The sequence below is a fragment of the Electrona antarctica genome (assembly GCF_951216825.1).
Source record: "Electrona antarctica genome assembly, chromosome: 18".
Classification (NCBI taxonomy): domain Eukaryota; kingdom Metazoa; phylum Chordata; class Actinopteri; order Myctophiformes; family Myctophidae; genus Electrona; species Electrona antarctica.
The window spans coordinates 17270770-17297791 of NC_136799.1; the positions used below are offsets into that span (position 1 = coordinate 17270770).

At 42.1% G+C, this 27022-nt stretch overlaps 1 protein-coding gene across 3 annotated transcripts in view; it reads left to right on the plus strand.

Moving 5' to 3' along the window:
• larp1b (La ribonucleoprotein 1B) overlaps positions 1-27022 on the plus strand; it is a 39827-nt gene continuing 12805 nt past the window's right edge. The window contains exons 1-11 of one of the 3 annotated variants that reach the window (XM_079528499.1): positions 1-883; positions 3362-3423; positions 8201-8257; positions 8948-9179; positions 12348-12473; positions 12867-13035; positions 14921-15065; positions 15701-15863; positions 16871-17067; positions 19668-19742; positions 21833-22201. In XM_079528499.1, coding sequence (XP_079384625.1) covers positions 454-883; positions 3362-3423; positions 8201-8257; positions 8948-9179; positions 12348-12473; positions 12867-13035; positions 14921-15065; positions 15701-15863; positions 16871-17067; positions 19668-19742; positions 21833-22201 — 2025 coding nt within the window. In that variant the 5' untranslated portion in view covers positions 1-453. Of the gene's footprint in view, positions 884-3361; positions 3424-8200; positions 8258-8947; positions 9180-12347; positions 12480-12866; positions 13036-14920; positions 15066-15700; positions 15864-16870; positions 17068-19667; positions 19743-21829; positions 22202-27022 lie in introns of all 3 variants that reach the window. The other 2 variants (XM_079528498.1, XM_079528500.1) reach the window with 2 other exon arrangements.

Here is a 27022-nt window from a genome sequence, read left to right on the forward strand (position 1 = left end):
ACTCCACGAGTTGAGTTCTACTTTCTGTCAAGAAGTAGCTTAGCTTAGCGTGTAGTAGTAGTTGGAACCAGAGAGGTTGAGGGGAGGAGGTCGTTTATATAGTCATTTTACGAACCAAAAACTTGCGAGTTGTGAGTGGACTCCCTTTTTGTGTCCGTCGTTTTAAAATAGTGAGTGTTAACTACTTGTTGTACAGTTCATGTGATCCAGCTGACCGAGCAGGGGGGTAAAACTAACATTTAGCTCCACTGGGTCTCGTTGACTCCTGCATGGTAGCTGGCAGCTAGCTAACGTTATCTGTTCGGCTAGCTGGCGACTTGTTTACCACAAAGTTGACGGTTGCTGTTGTCACGCTGATTTAAACGCATTTCCCCTGGAATCTGAGGAACAAGGACCAAAGACTCACGCTGGATTTCGACCGTGTGTGTGGGGTTAGTTAGGAAACTTAGCAGCATGTCCGCCGAGGTTGAGTGTAGTAACGTTGACTCGGGTCTGACAGCGAGCAGCTCAACCGACGGAGAGGAGAACCAAAACAAGTCCGAAGTGACCCCACACAAAGCGGACACAAAGCACCAAGATCATAAGAAGACCGAAGACAAGCCAGATGGACAGAACACCGAGGTGTCAGAGAAGATCACAGCAGACCTGTCGCACAACAAGAAGTGCAAAGAGAACGACAAGGAGAACGAACAGACCGCCGCTCAGAGCAGCGGTGGCGGCGGCGTTGACTCTGCCGCTGAGAAGCATAAAGTTGTTGGGCTGGTGGAGGCTCCACCGCCGAAAGTCAACCCCTGGACGAAGAGGACAACGGGACGAGTGTCAAACAACTCAAACAACACAAACAATACCATCAACTCATCAAACTCCAACACCCAGGACAAAGGTGAGGGGGTGTTTTTGTGTTGCCACTTGAAAACAAACATTGCCATATTGGTTGCAGTGCAACAGCAGGACAGGGTTCGTGTCCATCACTTGGCACTGCATGCGTTTTTCACGCTACATGAAAATGAGTGTCCTGTTAATTGTGTATCCCCTAGAGGTCGCTGTGTGAAAGATGTCGGGGTTTGATGTTGTTACAACCAATGGCACTGGAATCTAGTTACAACTAATCTGTACTGTATAGTGAGGTGACACCTTTATAGCTCTATGGGTGACACCTTAAAAGAATCAGTTAAAAAAGATTCCTAGCAATAATTATAATGTATCCAAATAACTTAAACGTAGGCTAAATATATACCAATGTATCTATATATTTTAAAATGTTGATGTGCCTTGCTAAACAACAATCCATTCGATACATTTGTTTTTCATTTATAGTCGAGCAAGGAAACAAACAGTGACACCCTTGAGTAACAGTATTCGATACGTCACCGATTTCGTTGTAACACGTATAGTTTCATCAATGTGTGTCAGCGTGTTGAATTTTGACAGGCATGCCACACAACTAAGAATGTCGTATTAATGTCTATAACCAAACCATAACCTTCGTAACAGGGCGACGGGGCCGATTGGCACTTAATGAAACGCAGAAACTCAAATGCCAAGCAAGCATAAGCAACGGCGCTGATGGTGGCATATGGGCATATTCTATCTGCCCCCCATCCCCCCTCTGCTCGGATTGCACTCAAACACGTGGAGATTGCTGACAACTGCTACTTCTTTAGCATGTAGCCACATAGCGGCTAGTGGCATCATTATATACCCTTTCTCTTACTTTTCAAAAAGAGTGCCACGCTTCATGGCGTAAAACATATAACACATGGGTGGCGTGTGGGAAAAAACATCCACTATGTTGTTTACTGTTGAAATGACTCATTGTACAAGTGAGTTATACCAGTGAACTCCTTAATGCTCCGCAAACACGTTGTTGTACATATCCAATGGCTTGCCTCCCTGCAAGTCCTCCCACCAACCATGTCACACACACTGTGATAGAGTACAACTTTAATAACCAGTAGAGCTGGGTAGGGGGACAAGTTTATATCTTTAAACAGAGACCACAATATACTTAAATACGATTGCTTGGCATATTTTACATCCAGATTATTATTGACAATTTCCTTATGATTAGTACCAGTAATTACCACTGACAGAGTGGACAGTGACATGACCCAACATGCTTAATTGCATTGCCATAATAATAATAATAATAAACTCTATAGAGCACCTTTCATGACAAGGAATGCAGTGCAAAGTGCTTTACCAAACAAATAAAGTACAAGAAAAGCTAAACAAGGCTTATATTTAATTACTATGTAAGAGGAAGAGCTTTAGTTGATTCCTTATTCCTTATGTGTGCACACTTGTGGAGAAGTAAGAGGACAGCAGTATTTGAAGTATGTGCTCCAGTGACATGCATGGGCATCATTTTACAACATTACTGTACAAGCAGTGACGTGGGTGTATGGCTGTGTTTCTACACGATAGTAAGGCATCATTTTACAGTGTTGCTCTACACAACCAGTGGATGTAGGCTAAATGTATGGTTGAGATGTCTATGCTTGCTTGCTGTGCTTGTGTCCATTCATGTAACGAGGACATGCCTATAAAATAGTAAGGGTGAGGGTCCTGTCTATCATCAACATCATATTACATGATGTAAGGTACTATTATAAAGTTCATTAAAAATACATACGTTTTTTTCTGACCTACTTTTACAACTGACATGAGTGGTATGGCTTATAGATAATTATCATGTGGGTTCATAATTGACTAAAATTTGAATGTGCTACTGTGCAATTTAGATATTTAACCAATTAACAACAAATTAACCAATTTACTGTGTGAGTAGTGAGTACCTACAGTGGAAGTGTCAGTGTTATATTTTGTACGATAATCATGTCTTACTACAACCAATGTTGTGGGTGTATATATGGTGTATGTTTTAGGTTACTAAAGGCCTACACCCATTCATGTAAAGTGTTTCTTATCAAGCCGACCATCCTCTGTGCTGTGATAGGGACCATGTCAAGCCCCAATGTGCTACTCCCAGACTAGAGCCTCAGAGCTCCTTTAAAAAAAAAGTGTAACTGTTACCACTGGGCTGTAAAAGGAATAGAACAAGAGGGGAAAAGAGCTAAACACTAGTGGTAGTTATGGGGTGGGAGAATATTATTTAATGATATAATCATGACATGGTGCTAAAATTAGCATTTTGTAGTAGCAAGTCGGTTTCTGGGCCAGGAATTATGTACATTGCAACTTAGTATTATATGTATCCTGATGAAAGCAGCCATGCCGATACGCATTGGTATGTTTTCTTTTAATTGGTTTCTAATTATTGAAACTTTGTTATTCCTAAGATTGAGGCCTATTCTCTTTGATGAATGACATCAGTTATTTGTTGACCTCATGTCCACAGATCAACAGAATTCTTTGAAGGTTGTGCGTGCAGCCAAGCCCAGGACAAGAAAGTCCAGCAAGGTAATGTTTATTTTTATAAACAATTATAGCCATTGTGTTCAGCCTGCAGAAAGGTTTGACAGTAATGCTTGGCCAAGTAGGCAGGTGTTTTATTATACAATTATAAATATACAATTATAACTATTAAATAAATAGGCTGGCTATATATTAAAGACCCCATGAAATTGACAGAAATCATGATATTTGATTCTACATACATGATTCCTGTAAAAACCGTAGGGCAGGATAGGATGACACTATATTGATTGCCATTTACAGTAGCCAATGGGAAGCTTTTATTAGTGTCAACTGGTGTCAACGTTTGTGTCTTCTATCAAAGGCAATGAAGTAGCGCAAGTTGTGATATTGTTTTTATTTAAAATTTTTATCCACCAAATAATGAATGAACAGACATCAGATCAAATATAAATAAATAAAAACAAAAAAACATAACAAAAACAAAGACAACAAAAGAAACCCAAAGAAAAACAGAAACAGCTTGACAAACTACAACAATTTTTCAAATTAAGTGCAAGGCAATAGTGATATTGTGATGTGATATTAACTAGAAAGAAGCAATTCTGGGAAATTGCAAAGTATGGTTGCCTCCATCGCACCCGTCGCACCGACGTCGTTGGGGACCCAAGGAGTCTGCCAGGAGGTGTTGTGTTAGAGGCCAAGGCCAAACAACATGCCATTCAAATTTGGCGCTGATCGGATCCTGATTTGGTGACATGTTGCAGTTTTTTTGTAAAAAATAGGCCCCTCCCACTAATTTTACGAGTCAATGAAATGGTCACATCACCTTTGAGATCATGTGTAAGTATTTTGGTGGGGATTGAGCCCCCCAACAAATTGTTTTTTCAACAAACAGTGACATTTTTGGCATTTGCGGCGCCCCCTATGGGTGAAAATGCAATTGTTTTTGGCGAACCACTCTCGATATGTGATTAAAATTCCGTGTGGATTGAACGTTCCGTTCATTATTTGTGGCCTTCTTTGTAAAATAGGCCCCTCCTACTAACTTCGGAAGCCGATTACGGCCGAACGGTATGGACTATCAAACTTCTGCCAGTGTTTAAGTAATCGGATAGCACCAGAGATGTACCAAATTGTGTGAGATTTGGACAAAATCTGTTGGAGGTGGAGCAAAAAGTGTGTTTTGAAGAAAATGCAAATTTGGTGCAATTTCGTTCTAGACGGAAATGGGCGTGGCCTATGCGGGGAGATCCGTCATGATCCAAGGAATCCATGGAAAAGGACATTTTGATTTTACGACTTACGGTTCAAGAGTTATAGGGAAAAACGTGAAGTGGGCTGTTATAGCGCCACCATGAGGCTGAGCGATGTAATTCCTTTTCAATTTATTTTCATAATTATTATGAACCTCCAGCCTAAGTCTTGTAAATATGGTGCTTACGGTCTCTAAAGGAAAAAATACTTAAATTGGAGCCGTAATTAGTCTTCGATCTTCCCATTATAAGTCAATGGAGAAGTAATTAATTAATATCAATTCAACTATACAACGGATCTCTTAGCAAGGAGATAGCACACGATTCCCGACGAAACCGGTCGATTTGACATATGGCTCGAGTGCGTGCGGCAAAAACTGTGGGAGGAGTAGCGCGGCAAAGTATTCCAAAGTAGGGGAACAATAGTATGGTCGCCATAGGCAACCACACTAATTAATATTGAGCAATTCATTAAAAATCAATCAATACATTATTTACAATCGGGCTGCAACTAAGAGACCAGCAATAGGTTCTCTACTTCTCCTCTGCGCCTGTCAGCTCTCCTGTCGGCAGAGCACATCTGTGTGAGCTGCAAAAGTACCACGTTTGGTTCCTGCTTTCACATGTTTAATTGGTTGTCTATCTACAACTGCTAGTTTAAAACTTTTATTCAATTTACTGTTGAATTTAGGCATTAGACGTTTTGCCTGATCCAGAGCAAAGTGTGATATCAGAGTAAATGGCATGAACCCTAGTTAACAAACAAAATGGATGTGTTCACCAGTCTCTTGGGGAAAAAAAACACTTTATTTTGGTATCGTTCCTATTCCAAGTGACATGAATATTGGAATGTTTCAGGTATTTGTAGCTGGGGGACAAATCATTAGTTTATCACTTATATTAAAGTAAAAGGCACAATGCTGGGGAATATGACTTAAAAACATATTTCAATATTTATTGATCCATATGTTTTATATTGTCACATTATATTGAAATGCCCTTTATGTGTCTCTTCTGGAGAGAATTATGGCACATGACTTTTGAATAACAGGTTGAAGTGGTAGAGCAAACTGCAGACATAAAAAATATTTGGATGACTTGTTGAATCACATTTAGAAATTGCGTTTGGCTCTGTGAGATACAGTACAAACCATAATTGCACATTTGATATTTAGCACGTTCAGCAGATTCATTGAAAGAGAAGAGGTGTTTGTGGATATGTAGCAATTATTTTTAAAATGAGAAAACATTCACTTCCACTTAAAAGCAGTGCAGCAAAATGTTATCAAGTTTCAGTGGCCAGGTTGAACCATCTACTGTATATGGCCATGGTTCAAAATGCTAGCTGCAAAACGTGACATCATATCAGACCAAATTACAGCACCTATTAAAAGATGAGGTGTGTGTGTGTGTGTGCGCGTGAGTGTGTGTGTGTGTGTGTTCAGGCCATGAACCCCAAGGAGACGTGAAATAACTTTCCTCTGTATGAAAACCACAGTCAGCATTTCCTTTTTTATTTTAGACAATTAACTGTTCATTCCTTCAGTCTAATCTTACTCTAGTGTACACCCTTGATCTGCTATCAGCCTGTCCAATATTGACACCAGCAGAAAGTTACTCAGCTGTGACCAGGGCTGTTTATCAAGTTCTGGGCCCTGCGGACTCGCACTCAACACACACACACACACGCACACACAGGTTTCATATTTTTCTCGGAGTTGGCTCATTTTAAATCCCGGGAATTTTCCGGGGCTACTTGGGAATTCCGGTCCAAAAAATAAATAATAGAAAGAAAGTGCCCACTAAAATGCATTTATATGTAGATACTTAATATTTTCAGTGATATTTCATTGTTTAAAACGTTTTATTTGAGCGAAATATGAACATACAATTCAATTATTAAATTACACACGTTTTTTGCGATGAATATCGGAGCGAATGTCGGAGCACGGGAAAAAATAATCGACCTCACGTCTTTCACATACATGGTCTTTCACCCTTTGAGCAGTGCTGGGTCCCCTTCTCCGCTGAGAAGGTGATCATCTCGTTTTGTACTTTATGAAAAGTCCGATTGGGTATGAAAATAGCCAGCACGGCCAGGGCATGCAACGGCGACACACTGATTATATTGTATCAAGGTCGAGAGAGAGCGAGCTCAGGCTGACAACGCGTCTCATCTGGTCTTGTAGGCTACATCACATAATGTTATCTGGCAATATCTGCACGGCACCATCGTGCGACAAAAGATAATCCAGGCTTGAATTTAAATGGCATTAAATAGGCTTTATATATTCCGGACGCAACACTGTAGGCTACATCGGAGCTTGGTCGTTTAATAAATTGATTGCAGCTGCATTTGATGAGAGACGTAGCAGATACGTCTCTCATCAATGCAAACTGCAAAGCCATTATGTTTCATCATTGTTGGCATGCAAGGAATACCAGGCACATTATACATTTAAGGGGATAGATTCTCTAATCTATATGGACATCATTATAGCGTATATTTGGGGGTGTCAGTCCGTGTGTGTTGCTGTCCCCTCTCTTGCATCGTTTTTTCTCTCAGTCCCGGCCGCTGCACTGTTCCATACAGTAGTGTGATTGATACATATATATAAATCAAACATGTTTGAAAATGATGGGAGGGTTCAGATTGGATATTTGACCACTCAGATCAGGGGAAAAACACGCTCTGGGTGCCAACTCCTTTAGTGTAATAAAGTAGTTTGCACATTTTAATCAAACATACATGTAAACGAAACGACTGACAATTGACAATACATACAACAGAAACAAAACAAGATATAATATACATACATTACACACAAGGGGAGATATCTGCCTCTCTTCTCTATTGATGATCATAATACATAAGTACCTCAAACGGGTGCATCTGCTTCTACAGGTTAAACAGATTTAACTGAATTTAAACAAAGTCAGGTCTTATGGTACAGACATGAGTAATCCATCTAAACCAGTTATCTGTGAAGACTTCAACTTGACCTCTAAAGCTGAATGTAATTCTCTCCATAATAAATATACTATAGATTAAATCAATCCATTCATTTATAGTTGGTATAACATTTGTAAGCCACTTTTTTGTTAAGGTTTTTTTTGGATGCCACCAGCAATACCCTCCAGTAGATCATACTGATCCTGCTTTGCAAATGTGTAATTAGTGTAATTTCTAAAAAGAAAAAAACAACCTCCAGGACGACGGGTCCCGAAGCCATTTCCCGGGCGGGAAATTACGTGCACTGTACCTGGAAGCCCGGATCCCGTCATCCCGGGGTTAAACTCTAACACACACACACACAAACACCACACATACGCACACACACACGTGCGCACGCACAGACATGCAGCTATCGGTTGTTTACATTATTGTACAGACAAGAACACTGGCCTCTTTCATTTCTGTTGGTTTTATAGTAACCTAATAGAGAGAAATGTGTAGCGGATAATTCATTTCGACTACTAAGGAGGAAGTATTGAACTGCTAATACTGTTATGCTTCTTACTTGATCTTTTTCTGTTTGTCTGTCTGTGTTTTTTCTGTTTTGTAGTCAAGTGATTTCAGTGATATCACAAACTGGCCCACTCCTGGTGAACTGGCCAAAGAGGTATGATACTGTGTGTGGTTGAAAATGTGTGTGTGTGTGTTTACCTCTTTAGGTTTGTTTAAGATGGACGGTTGGATGGAGGTGCACTAAAACCAAAAATGATTTTGTGCTTATACTAGGTGATGTTTTGCATTTGTTCACTAGAGGGAGCACTGAATGTTTTAGCATAGTGGCATTCAGTTATGATGCTCTTGAGTCAATGCAGATTTCCATTCCAACCCCACTCTGTCATGTGTTTTCACTATTTGGTACCTGTGCATTCAGAGAGACTGGGTAACCACATTAACACTTTGCGGACTTAGTTAGAACCTATGTCCCATTGTTCTGATTTAATGAGATCATAGAGTGGGAAAATAGACTGAGGTATCGTTCCCACAATGAAATTCTCAAAAAGCCAGAGCTGAGCTTGGTAACACACATTCAGGGCGAGTGGGCTACCATTTATTTTAGATGGTTGTGTTTAGGCATTCTGTTACAGTTGGCTAAGGTTAAATATAACGGTAAAAGTGTTATCATTTAGGCATGGGGGTTTGCACTTTGCTGTGGTTAACATATGCAAGGATATGGCAGGGCAGAGTTAGCCAGCAGTTACAGCTACACCTAAAACCCTTGGATTCAGAGTTTGTACCTTGTAGAAATTGGGTACAGCTTCAGGAGCTGTGACCAAGACAATATCTCCCTTGTTCCAAGCAACAGCAGAATGTCCAAAACTCTGACGGAAAGAAGCCTCCAGCCCCACGTAAAGAGAAGGGTGAGAAGAAGAAGGACAGACCTGAGAAGAGGCCTGATGACGGCAGCCATGACAGCAGTGACAGCAAGGAGAACCAGGAGGCTCAGCAGGACCCTCTGGCTGACCTGCCCAAGGATGGAGACACAGAAACAGGACAGGATGTTAAGAACGATGACCTGAAGAAGAGGGGAGGTGAGAGTGATCTGCCATTGAGTGAAGCATGTCGAACTGCATCCTTTAAATCAAACGGTGGATAATAAAGTGTGATAGATGGACTGTTTGTGAAATTGAAATGCTTTCATTTGTAATGGCTACCGCCTACTTTATGTATGATGAAGGATCACACAATTCTTATCTTTAATTACTGTAATGCATGGGGTTTTCAAACCCCATGCATTCTTTGAATAAACAACTAGACAACCGTACCCGCCATTTCACAGACACTACCACAAAGCTACTATCTTCTGCTAGTAATGAGAGTCTCTTACTATTATGTAAAGAGTGAACTTTACGCACAATTACAAATGAATGAATGCCAGAGTGCAAAGTAGGAGAGAGGAAATTTATATAAACTGAAAGGTTTATTTGGTTTTATTCATTTCATTATTTGTGTGCTAGATTCAGGAAAACTAATATACAGTAGATCACCACAGACATCTCACATCTCTACACGCCCACCCTGCAATGCTTTTGCACCTCACCAGATTGACATGCCTCACACTTTGAAAACCCCTGCTGAAACGCATACAACCTTACTGATCATGGTTTGGATGGTGCAATGCGATGCATGGTGTTTTTCCCGCATGTTGCACCTCTCACACGATTCACTCACACTGACTATGCACACAAAGTAACACAGGCATAACAGCCATCTTATACCGTACATACCCCATGGAGATGGTGGATAATGGACTTAGCAACGGTATTCTTTTCTCTATATTCTGTTATTCTTTTTCTCTATATTCTTTTACAGAGATTGAATGAAGGACTTTAATATAGCCCCCCCCCCCCCCCCCCCCCCCCACACACACACACACACACACACACACACACACACACACACACACACACACACACACACACACACACACACACACACACACACACACACACACACACACTCAATTCAATTCAAAGGGCTTTATTGGCATGAGAAAACATAAGTTTACATTGCCAAAGCACAATACAGCAATACAATCAAAACAAAAAATATGTACATTTGAACGTCATAATCTTCAATAGATCAATTTCTATATTGTACCAAGATCACTGGATGCAGGTATAGTGCAGGAATAGACACAATGATTAGTCTTACATACACACATAATGAATGCATAGAGCATTTTTTGGAGTAGAAATATATATATATTTTTTAAAGAGTTCTGGAACAGAACATTCTGGACCGCAACTCTTCAAAAGCTGCTGTGTTGTCGGTGTGCGTCATCGCTAGGTAACAAACGTAAGTGGGTCTCTCTGCCGTTGGAGGAAGTGACCAAGGATGGCGGTGCTGCCATGGAAATGTCCGGCGAGGGCGGGACAGATTCCAACCACGTGTCACCTGACCCCATGTCACCCAATCACACGCTCCATAGTAACAGGGCGCATGATAGCACCAGGAGTAAGTTGGCAGTAGCTTGTTTTGTTGTATCCTTGGCTTCCTACATCTGCAGTGGTGCTGTGCTTCATTGACATGATGTAACCTTAGGCATGCAACGTGTTTTGGTACTTGCCATCTACTCAATTGGAGTCTCTTAACTCCAGTCTGCTATTAGGGCTGCACGATTATGTCCAAAATGATAATCACGATTATTTTGACCAATATTGAGATCAGGATTAGATGTTGTTTTTGACACAACCATACTGTATCACTGCTTTCTCATTCATGTTGTGCTACTTGATATTTCTGCTAATGTAGGTTTGAATCAAAATAAAACAGTTCCTCCATAATAAATACCAAAACGTACCTGTATAACTAAATGAAATCAACAGAGCAATGCTTTCACTTTTACATATTCCTGCTAATTAACACATCTTTGCAGACTTAAATACTGTTTGTATTCACTCCATCTCCTCTGAGCAAAATATGAAGTCTTTCACTCCATTCATTGTACCTGCATGATGGATGTGAATATAACTGCTTAAAGTCTTCAAATGAAAATACATTTTTTAATTAAAACCTTTTATTTGCATTTGAAGACACTGCAAGAGTTTCTTCTTTTTCAATTGTGGGGAGCCAAAATCATGATCCCGATTAAAATGTGATGATTAATTGTGCAGTCCTAGCTTATATAGCCATGCTGAAATTGCTCACTTCTAACTCTATGCTGCATTTGTCTTTAGTATGTACTGTATACATATTAAGTCTTGGACACACCCTTAACAAGGCTTTATCTTGCTAATAATTTATTTTCAGTGTAACAGCTTTGTCTGCTGCAGCAGTGGAACAGCATTTGTTTACCGTACATAACTACATCTGAATATCGGACGAGTTCCCAACCTTTTTTGTCCTTCAGGTCTCTCCTGCCACAGATAAAGTTCCACTGTAATACTGCAGTAGCAACACCAGCGGGTATTAAACAAACAGAACTCTCTGAAAGCAGTATTATAAGCCATTTACTGAACGTACATTATGACCACTGATAACCTTACAAACAGTTTGCTTGGCTACGCTACTCCTATCCTGAAACAGTATTTTTCTCGTTCTGTGACCCTTTACCCACATTGATATCCGACTATAGGAGGCCCCTCACAGGGTTCCTTCGCTCTAAGTTAGGGAATGTCACAATTATGACATTTTACTTGATGATTAATTGGCACTCAAATAATTGCGATTAATGATTTAATTGCGTTTCTGTCGTTGAACATTGGAACATTATGAATGAGAACTGACATTCATGTTTGGCTTTTAGGCTTCCATTTCTACTATCTTTGAAAATGTTTGAAAATATATAATATTATAATAAGTTTATAATATTATATAACAATTGCGATTATGTAATAATTGTGACAAGCCTACTCTAAGTTTGGAGACACTGTTTCATATAATTATTAGATTATTACCTCTGTCTACTCTTACTGGCTTAGGGTTAAATCCCACTAGTACCTCCCCTCAACTGTCTCACTCTATTTTAGAATGTTTTACTGTCTGCCCTAAAGAAGGTCAATAGACCAAAAAAATACCCGATTTTGCACAGATTTGAGTGTGCGGAGCCTCCCTTTATTTTGTTCATATCTATGCTGTCTAAATCATTATAAATACACACAAGGGGAGTACACTGCCCTAGTCTAGAGTGTAGAGAAAATAAAAAGGGGAATTATTAGATTAGATCGTAATTTGCGCCACATTCTTCCCCCTCCTAGGTTGGAGGAGAGAACCGAGGGACTATGGTGACGACTCTGCCAGCGTGCGGAGTGATGGAGGCAGCATTCGCGGAGGTCTTCGGGGTCGAGGGAGAGGCCGCGGCAGGGGAAGAGGTCGCGGGCGAGGTAATGGTAAAATAAAACATCATTGACCATATTCACACCTGTCAATTTTACACTTGCATCATACTCGGAAGTGCCACCCCCAGTATGAAGTAAGAGCAAAATCTCTTTGATGAAGGACGTTTTTTGCCTGTGTGTTTGTGTGTGTGTGGGGTGGGGCAATTTGTGAATATTTTCAATTAAATACAATGCTTTCAAAATCAAAATACTGTTTGTTGGGATGATATTTAAGTTGGCGTGTCAATAGTAATGGATCAGTTCTTTGTTATTTTGTTATCATTATATAACAGAACAGGATCAACAATTAGTTAATCCTGTTCCTTTTCATACATTTGTGTCTATTCTAATTTCTTTAGTCAGTGATTAATCCATCATCCATTTGTCTTGTTTCTCCAGGTCGCAATGAGTACTCTCAGATCTACAGGGACGGCCAGTCATCTGATGGCTCCAGTGGTCAGGCCCCGGCTGAGTTTGGTTCCAACTATTATTACTATGATAATGGAAACAAGCTTCAGATGTACACAGTAGATGAGAAACTGCTCAAGGAGTACGTCAAACGCCAAATGTAAGTACCGTCTCATTTATTAATTTGTTGAAGATGATGGCCATGCACTTTGATTACATAACAGTATGTAGGAACCATTTTCTCTAAATGTTTGTTTTTGTGGCTTTTGCCTTTTATTTTATATTTTTTTATAGAGGGATAGATAGTAGGCTGACAGGAAATGGGGAGAGAGGTGGGGGGGTGACACGCAGTAAAGACAGTCGGGATCGGGAGTTGAACCCGCGGTACACAATCGCTGAGCCACGGCCCAGGGAACCATTTTCTTTTCCATGTAAGAACATTAGATACAGAATAGCTCAACATTTCACCTTAACACTTTAATCTAGTCAGGTGGAAATGAGCGTGGCATATATGTTGCATCATGATCCAAAGAATCAAGGAAAATATATAAAATAAAAAATAGGCGGAGGTCGGGTGGAGGTCTACCGGGAGTGTGCATGCAAAGGTTCCTTAAAGGCCTGCCCCTCAGTCGGCGACAACAGGACAGCCATGCCCCAGGGTCCCTTTGCACTGTGAAAATAATTGGTTGGGGTGCTCTAAATACACAACAAAAACAATACACAAATACCTGTAAGAACAGCCCTAAAAGCAATTAATAAATGCCAGTGGCCAAGGAAGAAAGCTCCCTCCTCCTCTCCAGTCAGAGGCGTCCACCTACCCCACAGGGCAACAAAGAGAAGAAGAAGAAGAAGCGGATGGCCTCGCAGCCACGCAGTCTCCCCCTCTCTCTGCCTTCAGTTTACTTGTTTGTCTACAGTGTACACTCTCCTTTCTAAAAGAATGGAAAAAATAAATAATTTTATTGGTTAGTCATAGGTGTGACTTTGTGTAAATAAGGAATAAAAATAAGTTGTGTGCTCAGCAAACATTCCCTATATGAATAAAGGTAAAAATGGGAAATTAACATATGTGTTGCACGGAAACTGTTTACTCAATGAAAGGTGTTCTGTTTTTTCCCCGGGTGTCTGTCCTGCAGGGGGCAGTGTTTCTATTGTCGCTGAGTGACAGGCTTGGCCTCATTGCAGGCCCAGACCCAGAATAGTGGCGATGTCCTAAATATAGACCCTGGGCCTACTGCCTTGGACGAGAGAGGGGGTGAATTATTAGATAGAGAGAGAGAGAGAGAGAGGGAGAGTGTGAAAGGAGGAAAGTGATGAAGGGAGGGAGAGGATGAGGAGGGTGCGCGTCTGTGTGTGAGCAAGGGATATAAGGACTGGGGAGAAATGGGTAGAAGGATGGTCACGTTGACGGGGAGCAAGATGATATGGGACAGTGAGTGACCACTTGGAGGGAAGGAAGGAGATAGTGACAATTTTGTCTTCTCCGCTCTCATGTAGTATTATCTTGCTCTTCTATCCTTGATCCTCAACTCTTAACAAACGCTCCCTCACACCCCCAGGCTCATGGTGGACTGTGTGTGTGTGTGACTGTGTACCGTAGCAACTTTTCTTTGACAAGGACCGGGGGACGTGCCTGTGGGAATTTTGCCAAAAGGCAAACCATTAAAATGTAACACGTCAGCATTGGACTCTGACAAAAATGGGTCATGGGAACCTCGCTACAGAGCTGGCAATAGCTGTGAAAATTGAATGCGCCTTGCCAAAAATGTGCAGAAGCCCTGGGGGTTGCAATGCCCTATTAGAAATAAGTAACTGGAGAATTGTATATCTCTGGTACTCAAGTGAGATTACCTTATCAGTAGCAACAGTAGTATTTTATATTTTAAATATGTTTAAAAAATCTTCCAAAGTAGCAAAAATAGAAATAATGTTTGAATTGCTGTGTCCCCCCCTTCCCCAGCCCCTCAGATATTTGCCTATAATGACGCTTTTGTTTTTAGACTGTAAAAGAACACAGAGTGACTCAGTGTCTTCCTTTTTTCCAGTGAGTATTACTTCAGCCTTCACAACCTGGAGAGAGACTTTTTTCTGAGGAGGAAGATGGACGTAGAGGGTTTCCTCCCCATCTCTCTTATCGCCAGCTTCCACAGAGTCCAGGCTCTCACCACTGACACCAGCCTCATCGTGGCGGTAAGACATTCTATCCCTTCATGCGGCTGCCTAACATGGTTAAGGCTTCAGCTTACTCCTTGCGAGATGTTCGGCAGGTCAATAAGAACAAGGACAAGGTGGACCCTCTTGTAAACAAGTGTAATGCTTAATTGGGTCGTCCACTCACAGGTAACAGTCTTTGTATTGAGTTTGTGCTTGAAATGTAGTACTGTAATTCTGCAAACTGTTATAAATATTTCAATCAATCAAAACAAAATTATGTTCTAAAAGAGCAAGCACATTGCCTCGCTGAAGTTCAATTTGGTATTTCTTATAGGTTTTCTTAATCCATTTAGACCTGAGGCCGATTATTAAAAACACCTTCTAAATCCTAACCGTATTTCTTTCTGAAAACCTTCAAATTCTTTTTTTTCTTTTTCTTTTTTCTTTCTTAAACTAATTATGTTGCTACATGTAGCAACAACTAATTGACACAGAGGTATGTAGCCCTCCGGATTGAAAGGTATAAAGTTACATGCGCCCGTGGGCTTTAATGGTTCTCTCAGTTCACACGCATACATAAACAAAACAGAAACAAATGAATGGCCGTTCCAAAAGGATACCGTAATGTATTTGTGTGTTGACCTGGTTTGGTGGTGTTCCATTCTGTCCAGGCTCTGAAGAGCAGCAAAGAGGTGGAGCTGGTGGACGAGAAGGTGAGGTGTAAGGTGGACCCAGAGCGCTGGCCCATCCCTGCTCTTCCCCCCACAGACTTCTCCCAGCTCATCAACTGCCCAGAGTTTATCCCCGGACAAGCCTTCACCTCCATGACTACCGGTTAGTCAAACAGCTCATCAACAACTGAATGTGGACATAATCACCCACTGAATCCCCTACCAATTGTTTACCTTCTGGGGTCAAAACAAAATTTCATTAACCATTCGTCAATGCTAATTAATGGAAGTGTTAGTAATTGGGAATGTGAAGCAGGACATTTGAAAGAGCATCTGTGCCCAGTCAACTAGATTGAGTTAAATCTATAGTCCATGCATTACACAATAATACATGGAAATTACCATGTAATTTAAAACCGATGTAGGGGGCCATTATTGCACAATGACTGGTAATTACTAAGTAATATTCAAGTAAAAATCACACCCGTGTGAAGTGAGGGGCGCTCTTATCATCATACGTCATCTCATTCTGGCCAGTCACAATTTGCGTCCTCACTTTTGTCTCCAATGTTTGTTTTGTCCTCAATGTTTGTGTTTACCCTCAAAGCTGGACATAAGAGTGCCTAGCGCCCCTCAAAAATAAGTGCTTTCACCCGTGTGAAGTGAGGGGCGCTCTTATCAAACGTCATCATACATCATCACAATCTGCGTCCTCACTTTTGTCTTCAATGTTTGTGTTTACACACTTGTCTTCAATGTTTGTGTTTACACAGACCCTCAAAGCTGGACATAGGAGGGGCTAGCGGCCCTCAATAAAATAGTTATTTGATAACTCTACAAGCTCATAGCGCGCCACCGAGTAGCGCGCTACGAGCTTGTAGGTCTGCTATTTTTGAAAAATCATGAAAATGTGGCCCAAATGTTCTGGGGAGGTCACTGGAACAACGTATTTTCAGATGGGGGTCGGCGGCCAAATACAGATAATTCTGGGGGTCCTTGACATGAAGTTGTTGAGCGCCAATGACATAGAAACATAGGGTTCTTCAGAAAACTGTCAGGATTTAGAAGACATTTTGTAGAATCGTTCCCAGGTCTAAATGGGTTAATGACCTTCAATTTATCAGGTTACCAGTTATTCATATCATGATTTCCTCCTTCATCCTGTGACAGTAAATCCAGCCTCGCCTCCTGTGAAGGAGACTTCATCAGAGTCCACTGAGAATCAAACCCCAGTCGAGAGCACTTCCCCCAAGGATACGGAAGCATCTGAAGATGCCTCCAAATCTCCCCCTTCCGCCCCCCAACCTGACCCGGATGCTTGGATACAAGTGGAGAAACGTCACCGCCATCCTTCTGGCAAGGCTAAGGTACTGAGCTGGTGTTGCCGCGTATATCTATTCTACGTCCGAGCATAGACATGGTAACGCCCCGCCTGCCTCCGATTGGCCTACCGACACTGCCCGTCTTGCCCCAATGGTCTCACCAGACTGTCCTCCGAGACGCAAGGTTACTTACAAGAGAATGACAGCTTGGCACACGCGACAGTGCCTTGTAACTTATTTTTGTAGAAGATTCAAACTAATATTGTTTATGCCATTTGCTTTGATTGAATGATTGATTGTACACATTTGTTTGATTCAACACTAAAAAATAAAGTGTTAGTGTTGATTATCGTGTATTAATCTAATTATAGTAAACTAATACTATTATACTAAAAAAGATAAAGATCAAGGGAAAAGAGACATTTTTACAGTACAATGTTTCAAATTTACACTGTACACATGTATAATAAACAGCAAACAATATATTAGTTTGCCTTTTCTACAAAACATAAAAGTTACTGTCGCACGTGCCAAGCTGTCATTCTCTTGTATTATATCGTACTTGTATTATTTATGTATTTCCCACCACGGAGTAACCTCGCGGTAGACTATCCAGCATATAGCTATCCACCTCGGAGGAAAGTCTGGTAAGACCGGCAGTGTCGGTAGGCCAATCGGTAGGCCAATCGGAGGCAGGCAGGTTGCCTAGTTAACGCTACTTTTGCGAAGGCTTTCACTTAGAGTTCCATATATGGGATAACCCATAGTCCCATATATGGAGACAACAGCGATATCCAGCGCTGACATCAGATTAATGTAGAAACTCCAAAGATGGATATACACAGTGGTGACATCATCGTAACACTAGACTTGCACAGCATAAAAGGCGGCTCCCATGGCTTCTAAACCTGATTCCAGGCAACGCACGCGGTATCTCCAACAGGTCAACATATACGAATCAAGGTATCTGGCTTTACAACCCATATACCTTGAATGGCTTGTATTACCTTGGGTACGAGTCTTCTAGATGAGACAGAATAACTGGCTAATGGCTAAGCAACTCGTAGAGCATTGAAGTAGAGGTTTCCACATCCCGGAAAGTATCGAACACCACTGTAGCGGGTCCTAACGAAATAATCAGCACTGGTTCGAACTATTTTACACTACTCGATCAGATTATTTATGTTTGTTCTATCATGCTATAACTACCAGATGGCTGAGCTTTAGGACCACAATTGAAACAATCCCTCATGGCGTTTTGTGTTATCCTTTTAGCATTACCTGTGTAATCATACCACTGAGCTTTCTTTAGAATATTTGAAAGCCAAGTGAGAATACTTTTCCTGTTTTTCAATCACACCCATTTGGTACTCTTAAAGATATATTACCAAAAAAAGTAATAATAATAACTAGAAATGCACTCTGTCGAGGTGCCAACTTGCGCCTTGCACACAACTAGGCCATACAACAAAGCCTACTTGTGCGCTAGAAGTACTGCTACTAACGAATGTCTATTACAACTGCTGTTCTAAATCCTTTAGACCCGTTATTGACCTTATACCAACCTTGAAACGTACCTCAGTTACTGCGCCATCAACAGCCAATAAGGGACCACCATTCTTACCCCGACATACATACATACCCAGCCGATCACCAAACGTACCTTAGTTACGTGACGTCATCAGCCAATCCCTGATTGGCCGACGGACAAAACCGACATATGCAGCCAATTACAGTACTTGCACGCTCTGCTTGCGCAAGTAATAATAATGTAGCTGCAAGCAGCGAATAGGTGGTCAAGCCATAAAAGTAATAAAGCAATAAAGAAGAAAGCTATATGCAATGCCTATCTTTTAATTAGTAGCGAAATACTACTTGATACTCTATACAATGATAATTACAATGACATGCATTAGGACTAACAAGTAATATTATATAGAGAGGAGTGATGTCATATCTTCTAAATTGTGCAGGAGGATGCTAAACGCACCACAGTCTTAGTAGTGGTGCCGGTCCACGGTAGAACAATCAAAATGTGAAGTCTTGAAAAGACGAAGGTGGCTGCACACACAGAGTGCCGGAATAGGACGCAGAAAATAAAAATCAACGTTTCGGCAGATGCAACTGCCTTCTTCAGGGTATATCTTCTAAATTATCATAGGTTGGAGACTGGAGATGACGTCACTTTTTTGTTACCCTCACGAATCAACCATGCATTAGTAAGGTCCAGATTTTCGACCCAATCAGGTTCCGTGTTCTTGGCTAGTGTCGTTCACTGATTGGAGACTGGACATGACGTCAGTTTTTTGTTACCCTGATTGGCTAGGGGTTGTCTGGCAATTGTGTCCGGGGCAATTTTAGAGCAGTCACCGAACGCAGCGCAACGCATCATAGGCAGTGGAGCCACCCTTAATTGATTAAAAAGGTAACATTCCCTGACGGTGACGGAGACGCAACGCTGACACGTCCAGTGGAGCCCCGGCGTTACTTTGTTAGCATTTTCTATTATCTACTACTTATTTACTACTTTGTTGCTGGTTTCCATTCACCTCTATTCCTCTTGTTTTCATCTTGTCGTTTTTTTTTTAAAGTCATTTCTACGCATGTCTTCCTTTCTGTTTCCCATCACCTCTTGTCCCTGGCAGCGTATCAGTGATGGTGTGTCTGCTATCAGCACTTCCCCTCTCGCAGAGTCCCAACCTGACTGTCCCCTTCATGCAGTTGAGTACTCCTCTCCTGCTGTCACCTCCTCTATACTGCTCAACCACTTCTGATTTTCTTTTCTCTCCCCTCGTCCTTACATCTTCTCACTTCCCCTCCATCTTAATGCCAATTATACTTGACACATTTCAGGGGTTGACACTAACTGCTGCCCGACTGCCTGTGGCAGGTAAATAACACTTTTGGGCCGGTGAAGTTTGCTTTCAGATTGCCCGACTGGTTCAAGTGCGCGTTTGAGTGGGGACACAACCGTCTTTAGTTCGCTATAAACACAACACAAGATATCTGTCTAAACACAACACAAGATATCTGTCCAAACACTTGAACACGGCCAGAGTGCTCCCACACACACACACATACACACTAAATGTGCATTGGCTGCATGAGCTCCAGAGAAAACAGCTAATGTACAGTACAAGCTCTCGTTGTTTTAATTTCAGGCCTTCTTTCCCAGTCAAAAAAATGTAGCTCTACGGGTGGGCGTGTGTGTGAGATGAGCACAGCTGCATCCCACCTGCGATAAACATTACAAAGAAATCCCATCCGTAGACTTTTGTTGGCTGTACTGCTGTTCGCTAGTCCCTTAATCAGACATGTACAAATACAAGAATACAGCAAGCAGCTTATAAAGCCTTCCTTATGTCAGATTCAAAAGGGCAGTGCCAGTACCTACTGACGTTTGTTTATTGAACGGTCAAAACTTGTATGTCAAACAAACCCTTGACTTAAAGTCGAAGGACTTCAAAATAAGTGTCTTCTGGTCTGTGAAGACACGCTTTTTTCACTGTTGCTCCACTTAAAATATATAAAATCCATATTTGGCATACATGGAGGTATGACAGGTAGAAAGTGAAAAAATAAGTGGTAAATTAAAAAACTGTAATTAAAAATGTACGTATCATTTTATAATGGGCAAGTGCCTCTGAGACCTTAGTGTCAACCCCTGCATCTGTTTAGCCGCAAGGGTATGCTAATGTAACATGTGTGAAAGCACCATTACATTATAGACCACACGTGAATCACACATGAATAGGCAGTGATGTGTCCTGCTACTAGGCCATATAAAAAATAAGTAAGTACATACGGTATGACTTCCTGGGCATAACTTGGGCACCGTCTGACACATACTTGGGCCGTGTGTGTCCCAGATGACCCGGGGGTATGCAATGGCGAGTCGGAATGCCGAGAACCGAAAAACAAGTATGTCCGTCCAGTTATGTGGAAAATGCACGGGATGTTGTGATTGGTGTTTGGCCAGCCCGACTCATTGGTTTCACTGATCAAATCAAACTTTATTTATAGAGCACATTTACAAAGACCAGAAGGTCAACCAAAGTGCTGTACATGAACATATAACAAGCATACAATCAACACAAACAATATAGTAAAACAACATTGAAGCAACACAAGTATTTAGACAGGGTAACTAGGTCAAACAACATTGAATGCCAGGGAGAAAAGATGTGTTTTAAGCAAAGATTTAAAAGCCTCTAAGGAGCGGGCAGACTTAATGTGTAGGGGAAAAAAAGTTCCAGAGTTTGGGGCCGGCCACTGAAAAAGCACGGTCGCCTCTGGACCTGTAACTGATGGGCCGAGCATTGAGTAACAGTCACGTTCGAGCCGCTGCGGTAGCGTGTGTATAATGGAAGTTATGGAACTCTGTGCGCATATGTCCATGTACGTCAACAGTAATACTGTAGGGGTCAGCAGTTTTTTTAATTCGTACCGCCACACCTGGTAATTAAAAAATTACCCAACTTCGTTCCCGAATTCCATTGTTCCCGACTTGCGTTGTCCCCGAGTAGGTCAGTGCTCGGAGGGCAATGTTAAACTTTCATTTAATCATTATATTAGATAAAACTTTATTTTTCCTGAAAGAACTTTTTGGCATCTGAAAGTTACACAGCATAAAATGTATAAAAGCACGGATATAACGAGGAAGACACTAGCCTACACACAGTACCGTGTGTAGGCATAGCACGCATGACAGTAGCTACCAGCTAGACACTATTGCACATGAATCATCATATCCCTATTTCATATGTCTATTGTCTATCTTATTAACTATGTGTCCCCCCATACACAGGAGCACGACAAGGCCCCCCAGCCCGACACTCCCCCTGGTCCACCCGCTGCCCCACAGGCAGTAGCAGACCAGGAGGAGCTGGACTTCCTGTTTGATGAGGAGATGGAACAGATGGCTCCCAAGAAGAACCGCTTCACCGACTGGTCCGACGACGAAGACTCTGACTACGAGCTGGACGACCACGACGTCAACAAGATTCTCATCGTAACGCAGACCCCACCACACCTCCGCAAGCACCCTGGGGGCGACCGCACAGGGAACCACGAGTCGCGTGCCAAATTCACGACCGACCTGGTCAAGGCCATCAACGACGGACTGTACTACTATGAGCAGGATCTGTGGACCACTGAAGACAAGGCTGAGTGCAGCAAGGTGAGCGTTGTGGGAACATATCCAAGATTGGCTTTTGTGGGTTATTGTCTGTGTGGCTAGACTTATAAACTATACAACATTCTCTAGTGCAGTTGGGTGGCCTGGGATTTGCCCCAGGGGACTATTTAGAAGTTCAGAAAACACTTAAAAGTAAACTCTTCCCTTCGGGCACTGCTACAAACCGCTAATTATTTAGAATACATATTGGACCTCTATCTGTAAGAGAATACATATTTGACCTATATCTGTAAGAGAAATACATTTCAGTGCAGAATCAGAAAAAAAACGACAAAATGAAAAGTATTTAATTTCTTTGATTTAAAATAATTTGTTACAAATATGTGGTGCATAGAAACGGAATGTTCTCTACATTTACATTCTGCTCTGTGGACATATACATACGTATTTTGCATGTAATAGAAGTACTTTGTACATTTACTAAACATAAAGCAGCTTGTTGCTCCATTCAGCTGCTCTACACTTAAAGGCCATCAGGGAACATCACGACAATCCTTGTGTGTCAGATTTATGACAGAGGGACTTTGGCAGCTGCAGGGAATGAGATGTACTACTCCTTTCTCTGTCAGGTGCTTGAGCATTATCTGTCATACTTTGCATTCTGCTTATAATTGAACCAAAGGAGGATTGTTTGTTTGTAGACTGTAGTCTTACTTCCTGACTTTCTAAAGTGTCATCACACCAAGTTGTGCACATTCGTGGACATGCCAAAGAACAATTGCTTTGTATTCTAGCTTGAAACTATGACAAGTAACCAGTAAGAAGTCCAAGGGTCAATGCCATAGCACCCAGAAATAAGATACAACTTTATTTCTGCGATCTGTCGGAGTGTCCCTGTTCTGAACTTAGTGACCTGTTCTTAATGCTTACAGTTTGGCTGCACTGTGAAAACACTGGGGTTCTAATGTTAGCATCCAGCTGCCCTCCAGTCGCTCAGCTAGAGCTCCTCTGCCGGGGTAGTCCTTTTCTCCGTTCCATTCCAAAATATTTGATGACTTCCTTGACCCTTCTCACTATCCTTAATTCCATCACGTTATGTGGCTACTTTCTTGTTAACATCTATAATTTTTTTTAATCCATTCTTAATACACATTTCTTTTTCAGGGATGTTTGGCTGGTAAGGCCTGCCCTTATTCTTTTCTTAAGTGAATGCCCTGCTTCATGTTCATAGTTACACAAATTAATATCCTGAAACTTTACACGGTACACTGTTACACATAACATTTACGGATTAGGAATTTCTCATCCATAACCAGATTCAATCAGTGACAACCATAGTCTACTGTAGTCCTACGCTGGCATGACTATCAGATCAAGTTGAAGGGAAATTAATTAGCACACAACCTAGCAAACTTAACGTGATAGGATGAAATGTGGGTTGAGCCCTGGATGTATCCACTGTCGAGTGTTATAGAAATGTCACTTAAAACCAGGCCTGCTGGAGTTGAGGCCAAAGAGCATGCTGACCTATAGACTTTCTGACTGGAGCTGTTCAACTCGGCACCACAGCATATAGATACTGCCAAAAATACATCCCTATTTATCGCTTCTCTGCTGCACGGGCCTGCCTTAGACTATGTGTGTATGTCACACAGCTGCCTTTTGAGCTGACCCCCTTTCTAGAAGGCCAGCCAGTCGGTAGACTCTGCCTGTTTAGGAACAATAATATAGGTTACAGTGTTGAGTTGTCAAATGTGCAGCAGCAAGGACTCGAAGGAGAGTGCTGCCTGCTGACGAGTCATTTGGATATGCAGTTGTCCAGAACCGCTGATCCAACCAATATGCCCATATATGCAGGAGTGCACATTATTATTTTTGGCTAGTACTCAAATGTAGTTTGGTGCGCCCAGCGACGGACGGACGGGGGGGTACGGACGGACGTTCCTATCCTGCCACAACTTTATGCTGTGTTCACACGGGCAGATGCAAAAGATACAAAGATGCAAAGCTACACTAGTACACAGATTCACAGACAGTGTATTTGTAGTCGTTAAGCAGCAGGAGGATCCCTTTAGCAGCAGGTGTCTGTTTATCATTTAGCACAACCACAAACGTCCAACAATGAATTACTCACCTAATGCTGCAGGTTCCATGTTTAATTCCAAAGTGTGTAACCTACATTGTTTAAGTGACAGATGCATGGTTTTCATATTGTAAATACTAGACCTGTACGTGCCCGTCGCAGTCGGCCACCGGCCTACTTGGGAACGATGCAACTTGGGAACCTAATGATATATGTTGTCATAGCACCCGTTTTAACTGTCAGCCGGTGTCCCACATGAAGATCTGTGTGTGTATCACCGTCTCCACACCTTAGCGCAAAACGGTCTTAAGCTGCGCACTTCTTAAGCTGCGCGCAGCTTAAATTCTGAGTTTTTAGACAGCTGGTGGATGGAAAAGAAGCTCCACCTCCGCGGACTTTTTGGGCGGAGGAGAGCGTTTCCGGGAATCTGGCCGTCGCGCAAGTATTCCGCGGAGGTGGAGCTTAATTTCCATCCACCAGCTGTCTAAAAACTCAAGCTTTAAGCTGCGCGCAGCCGAGAACGTGCGCAGCTCTTTCGATGGTGTGGCAGCGGCTTGAGTGCCTGTGTGTGAAGACTGCAAACTGAAAAGTGTACTTGGCAATCAATTCGGCCCACTAGCAGAGCCTGATTGGTTGAGCCTCAATTGGCTGAGGCAGAGGCTGGAAATTGCACAGGTGAAAGGAGTTGGCCTCATTAGGCCCACTGGCAGAGCCTGGCCTAGGTGAAAGGAGTTGGCCTCATTAGGCCCACTGGCAGAGCCTGAGCAGAGCCTTTTGTGGTGGTTCTGGAGAACCGTGGGTCCGACCGACTCGATACCTGGCACTGCACTCCCTGTGGGGGTGTGGAACGCGTGTGTCGAATGTGAAGTCGGTGGGTCAAACGGTTCTCAAGTTACGTGCATTACAACCACACATACACGTACGCACGTACGCAGAGACCATTTATAGTATGATGGTCGCTAACGTGGCGACTAGCACTTTGACAGCTCACCTTCCATAACTTTCCCTTTCAGTTTGAAATACTGTCATCGTAGCTTGTTTACAACTGAAACAGACTTCTGTGCTCTGACTTCCTCATCAAAATAAGAGCCACTTGTAATGATTGGTCAGCACCAAGCCCCCAGTAAGGCTCTCCAACGTTGAGGCGCTCGGCCCTAGTGGCAAGAGCGGGGACTGCAGGCGGACCCGTGGAGTTATGACGAGGAAACCCCGTGCAGCTGGGGTTTAACATTGAGCGCCCGTTTGCACTTCCGCATTTGACACCACATTTGGTGTCCAAATCGAAAAGAAACACAGAAGTAGACGGTTCTTCCGGGTGCTTCAAAACGCCACTGAGCAACTTCCACTGAAATTAATAGCGGGGGGGCGGTGCTGTCGCTCCGGTTCAGTCTCTATCCTTTTAATACTCAAACTAGTCAGCACTAGTTTTATTTCTAAGTCTAATTACAGGACGTTAACATCTCATTTGAGTGCCTTTTGAGTGCCTGTCAGTATTTTCTACATAACTGTCTCAGCTGTTGGTACGCAAATGCGCCTTGCATGCCTTTGATCTACCGCGCACTAGTGCATCTGCTCTATTGGCTCCGATATTGGGGCCAATCCAAGGAAGCTCTGAGAAGGAAGGGAAGTGGTCACGTGACTGGGCTGCGCCATGACACTTTCATGGACACTTTCATGGGAGCCTCATAACAAACATTATTTATGAACAATTGAGACCTTTTGTAAAGTAATCACTTCTGGAAAATAACAGAAGACATATCGCAGGTTGTTAGTGCACAGTATATAATTTTATCTGAGGATCTAAACAGCAGCAGGTATCGTTTCTGGCTCAGAAGTATCGCGAGATTTGGCTACCAGACAGGAAACGGTGGGAAGTCTCGCGATACTTGGTGCGTTCAGAAAGGTACTTTGTGCTCTTTAGATACCATACCTCTATAAAAATGACACAGTGTACACAATACACATCAAATAGCAACACAGCAGTCAATAATGTGTTACATGTCTTCTGTTATTTTCCAGAAGTGATTACTTTACAAAAGGTCTCAATTGTTCATAAATAATGTTTGTTCATGAGCTGGTCACTGAGCTCTCATTGACTCCAGTGCATTCTGCCACACTTCCGGGTAGTTTGGCTCCCATGAAAGTGTCCATGAAAGTGTCATGGCGCAGCCCAGCCACGTGACCACTTCCCTTCCTTCTATATATATTCTTCTATTCTTCTATATATTCTACATATTGATTTGATCGGCCGCTGACGCTGACCCACTGACGCCAGTCCTACTTACAATGAGTCCACTCATGGTAGTGAAAGGGGCTTTGAATAGAAATATATCAACCAAGAAGAAAACATTGCTGATAATATTGTAACAAAATACTACACTATAAAAATACTACTGATATTTATACTACGTATATACTACTGCCACGTTTATCAGCTGTATGCGGCCATGGATTTTAGCACTGTCAGCTTGTCTGTTGGTCAAAGGTTGTCCGTAATATGCAGCTGTGTGTGAGAATCCTTTCACCTGAGCACATACACTAAGGTCACCTATGTGTTTTTTTCTCTCAGTTACACTGACGTGTAAAGTTCAAAGTCTGCTGTGTATCATCACAGCTGCCGTTTGTCACACAGCCTGCCTGTCTTACCTAGGATTATGGGACCTCTAATTTCCTCTACATAGCTACTTCTGTGTTACTGTTAACCGTATTGCAGGAATAGAACAGAAAACCTCAGTGTCACATCATGTACAAATACATGATCAATACGCCATAAGGCAAAA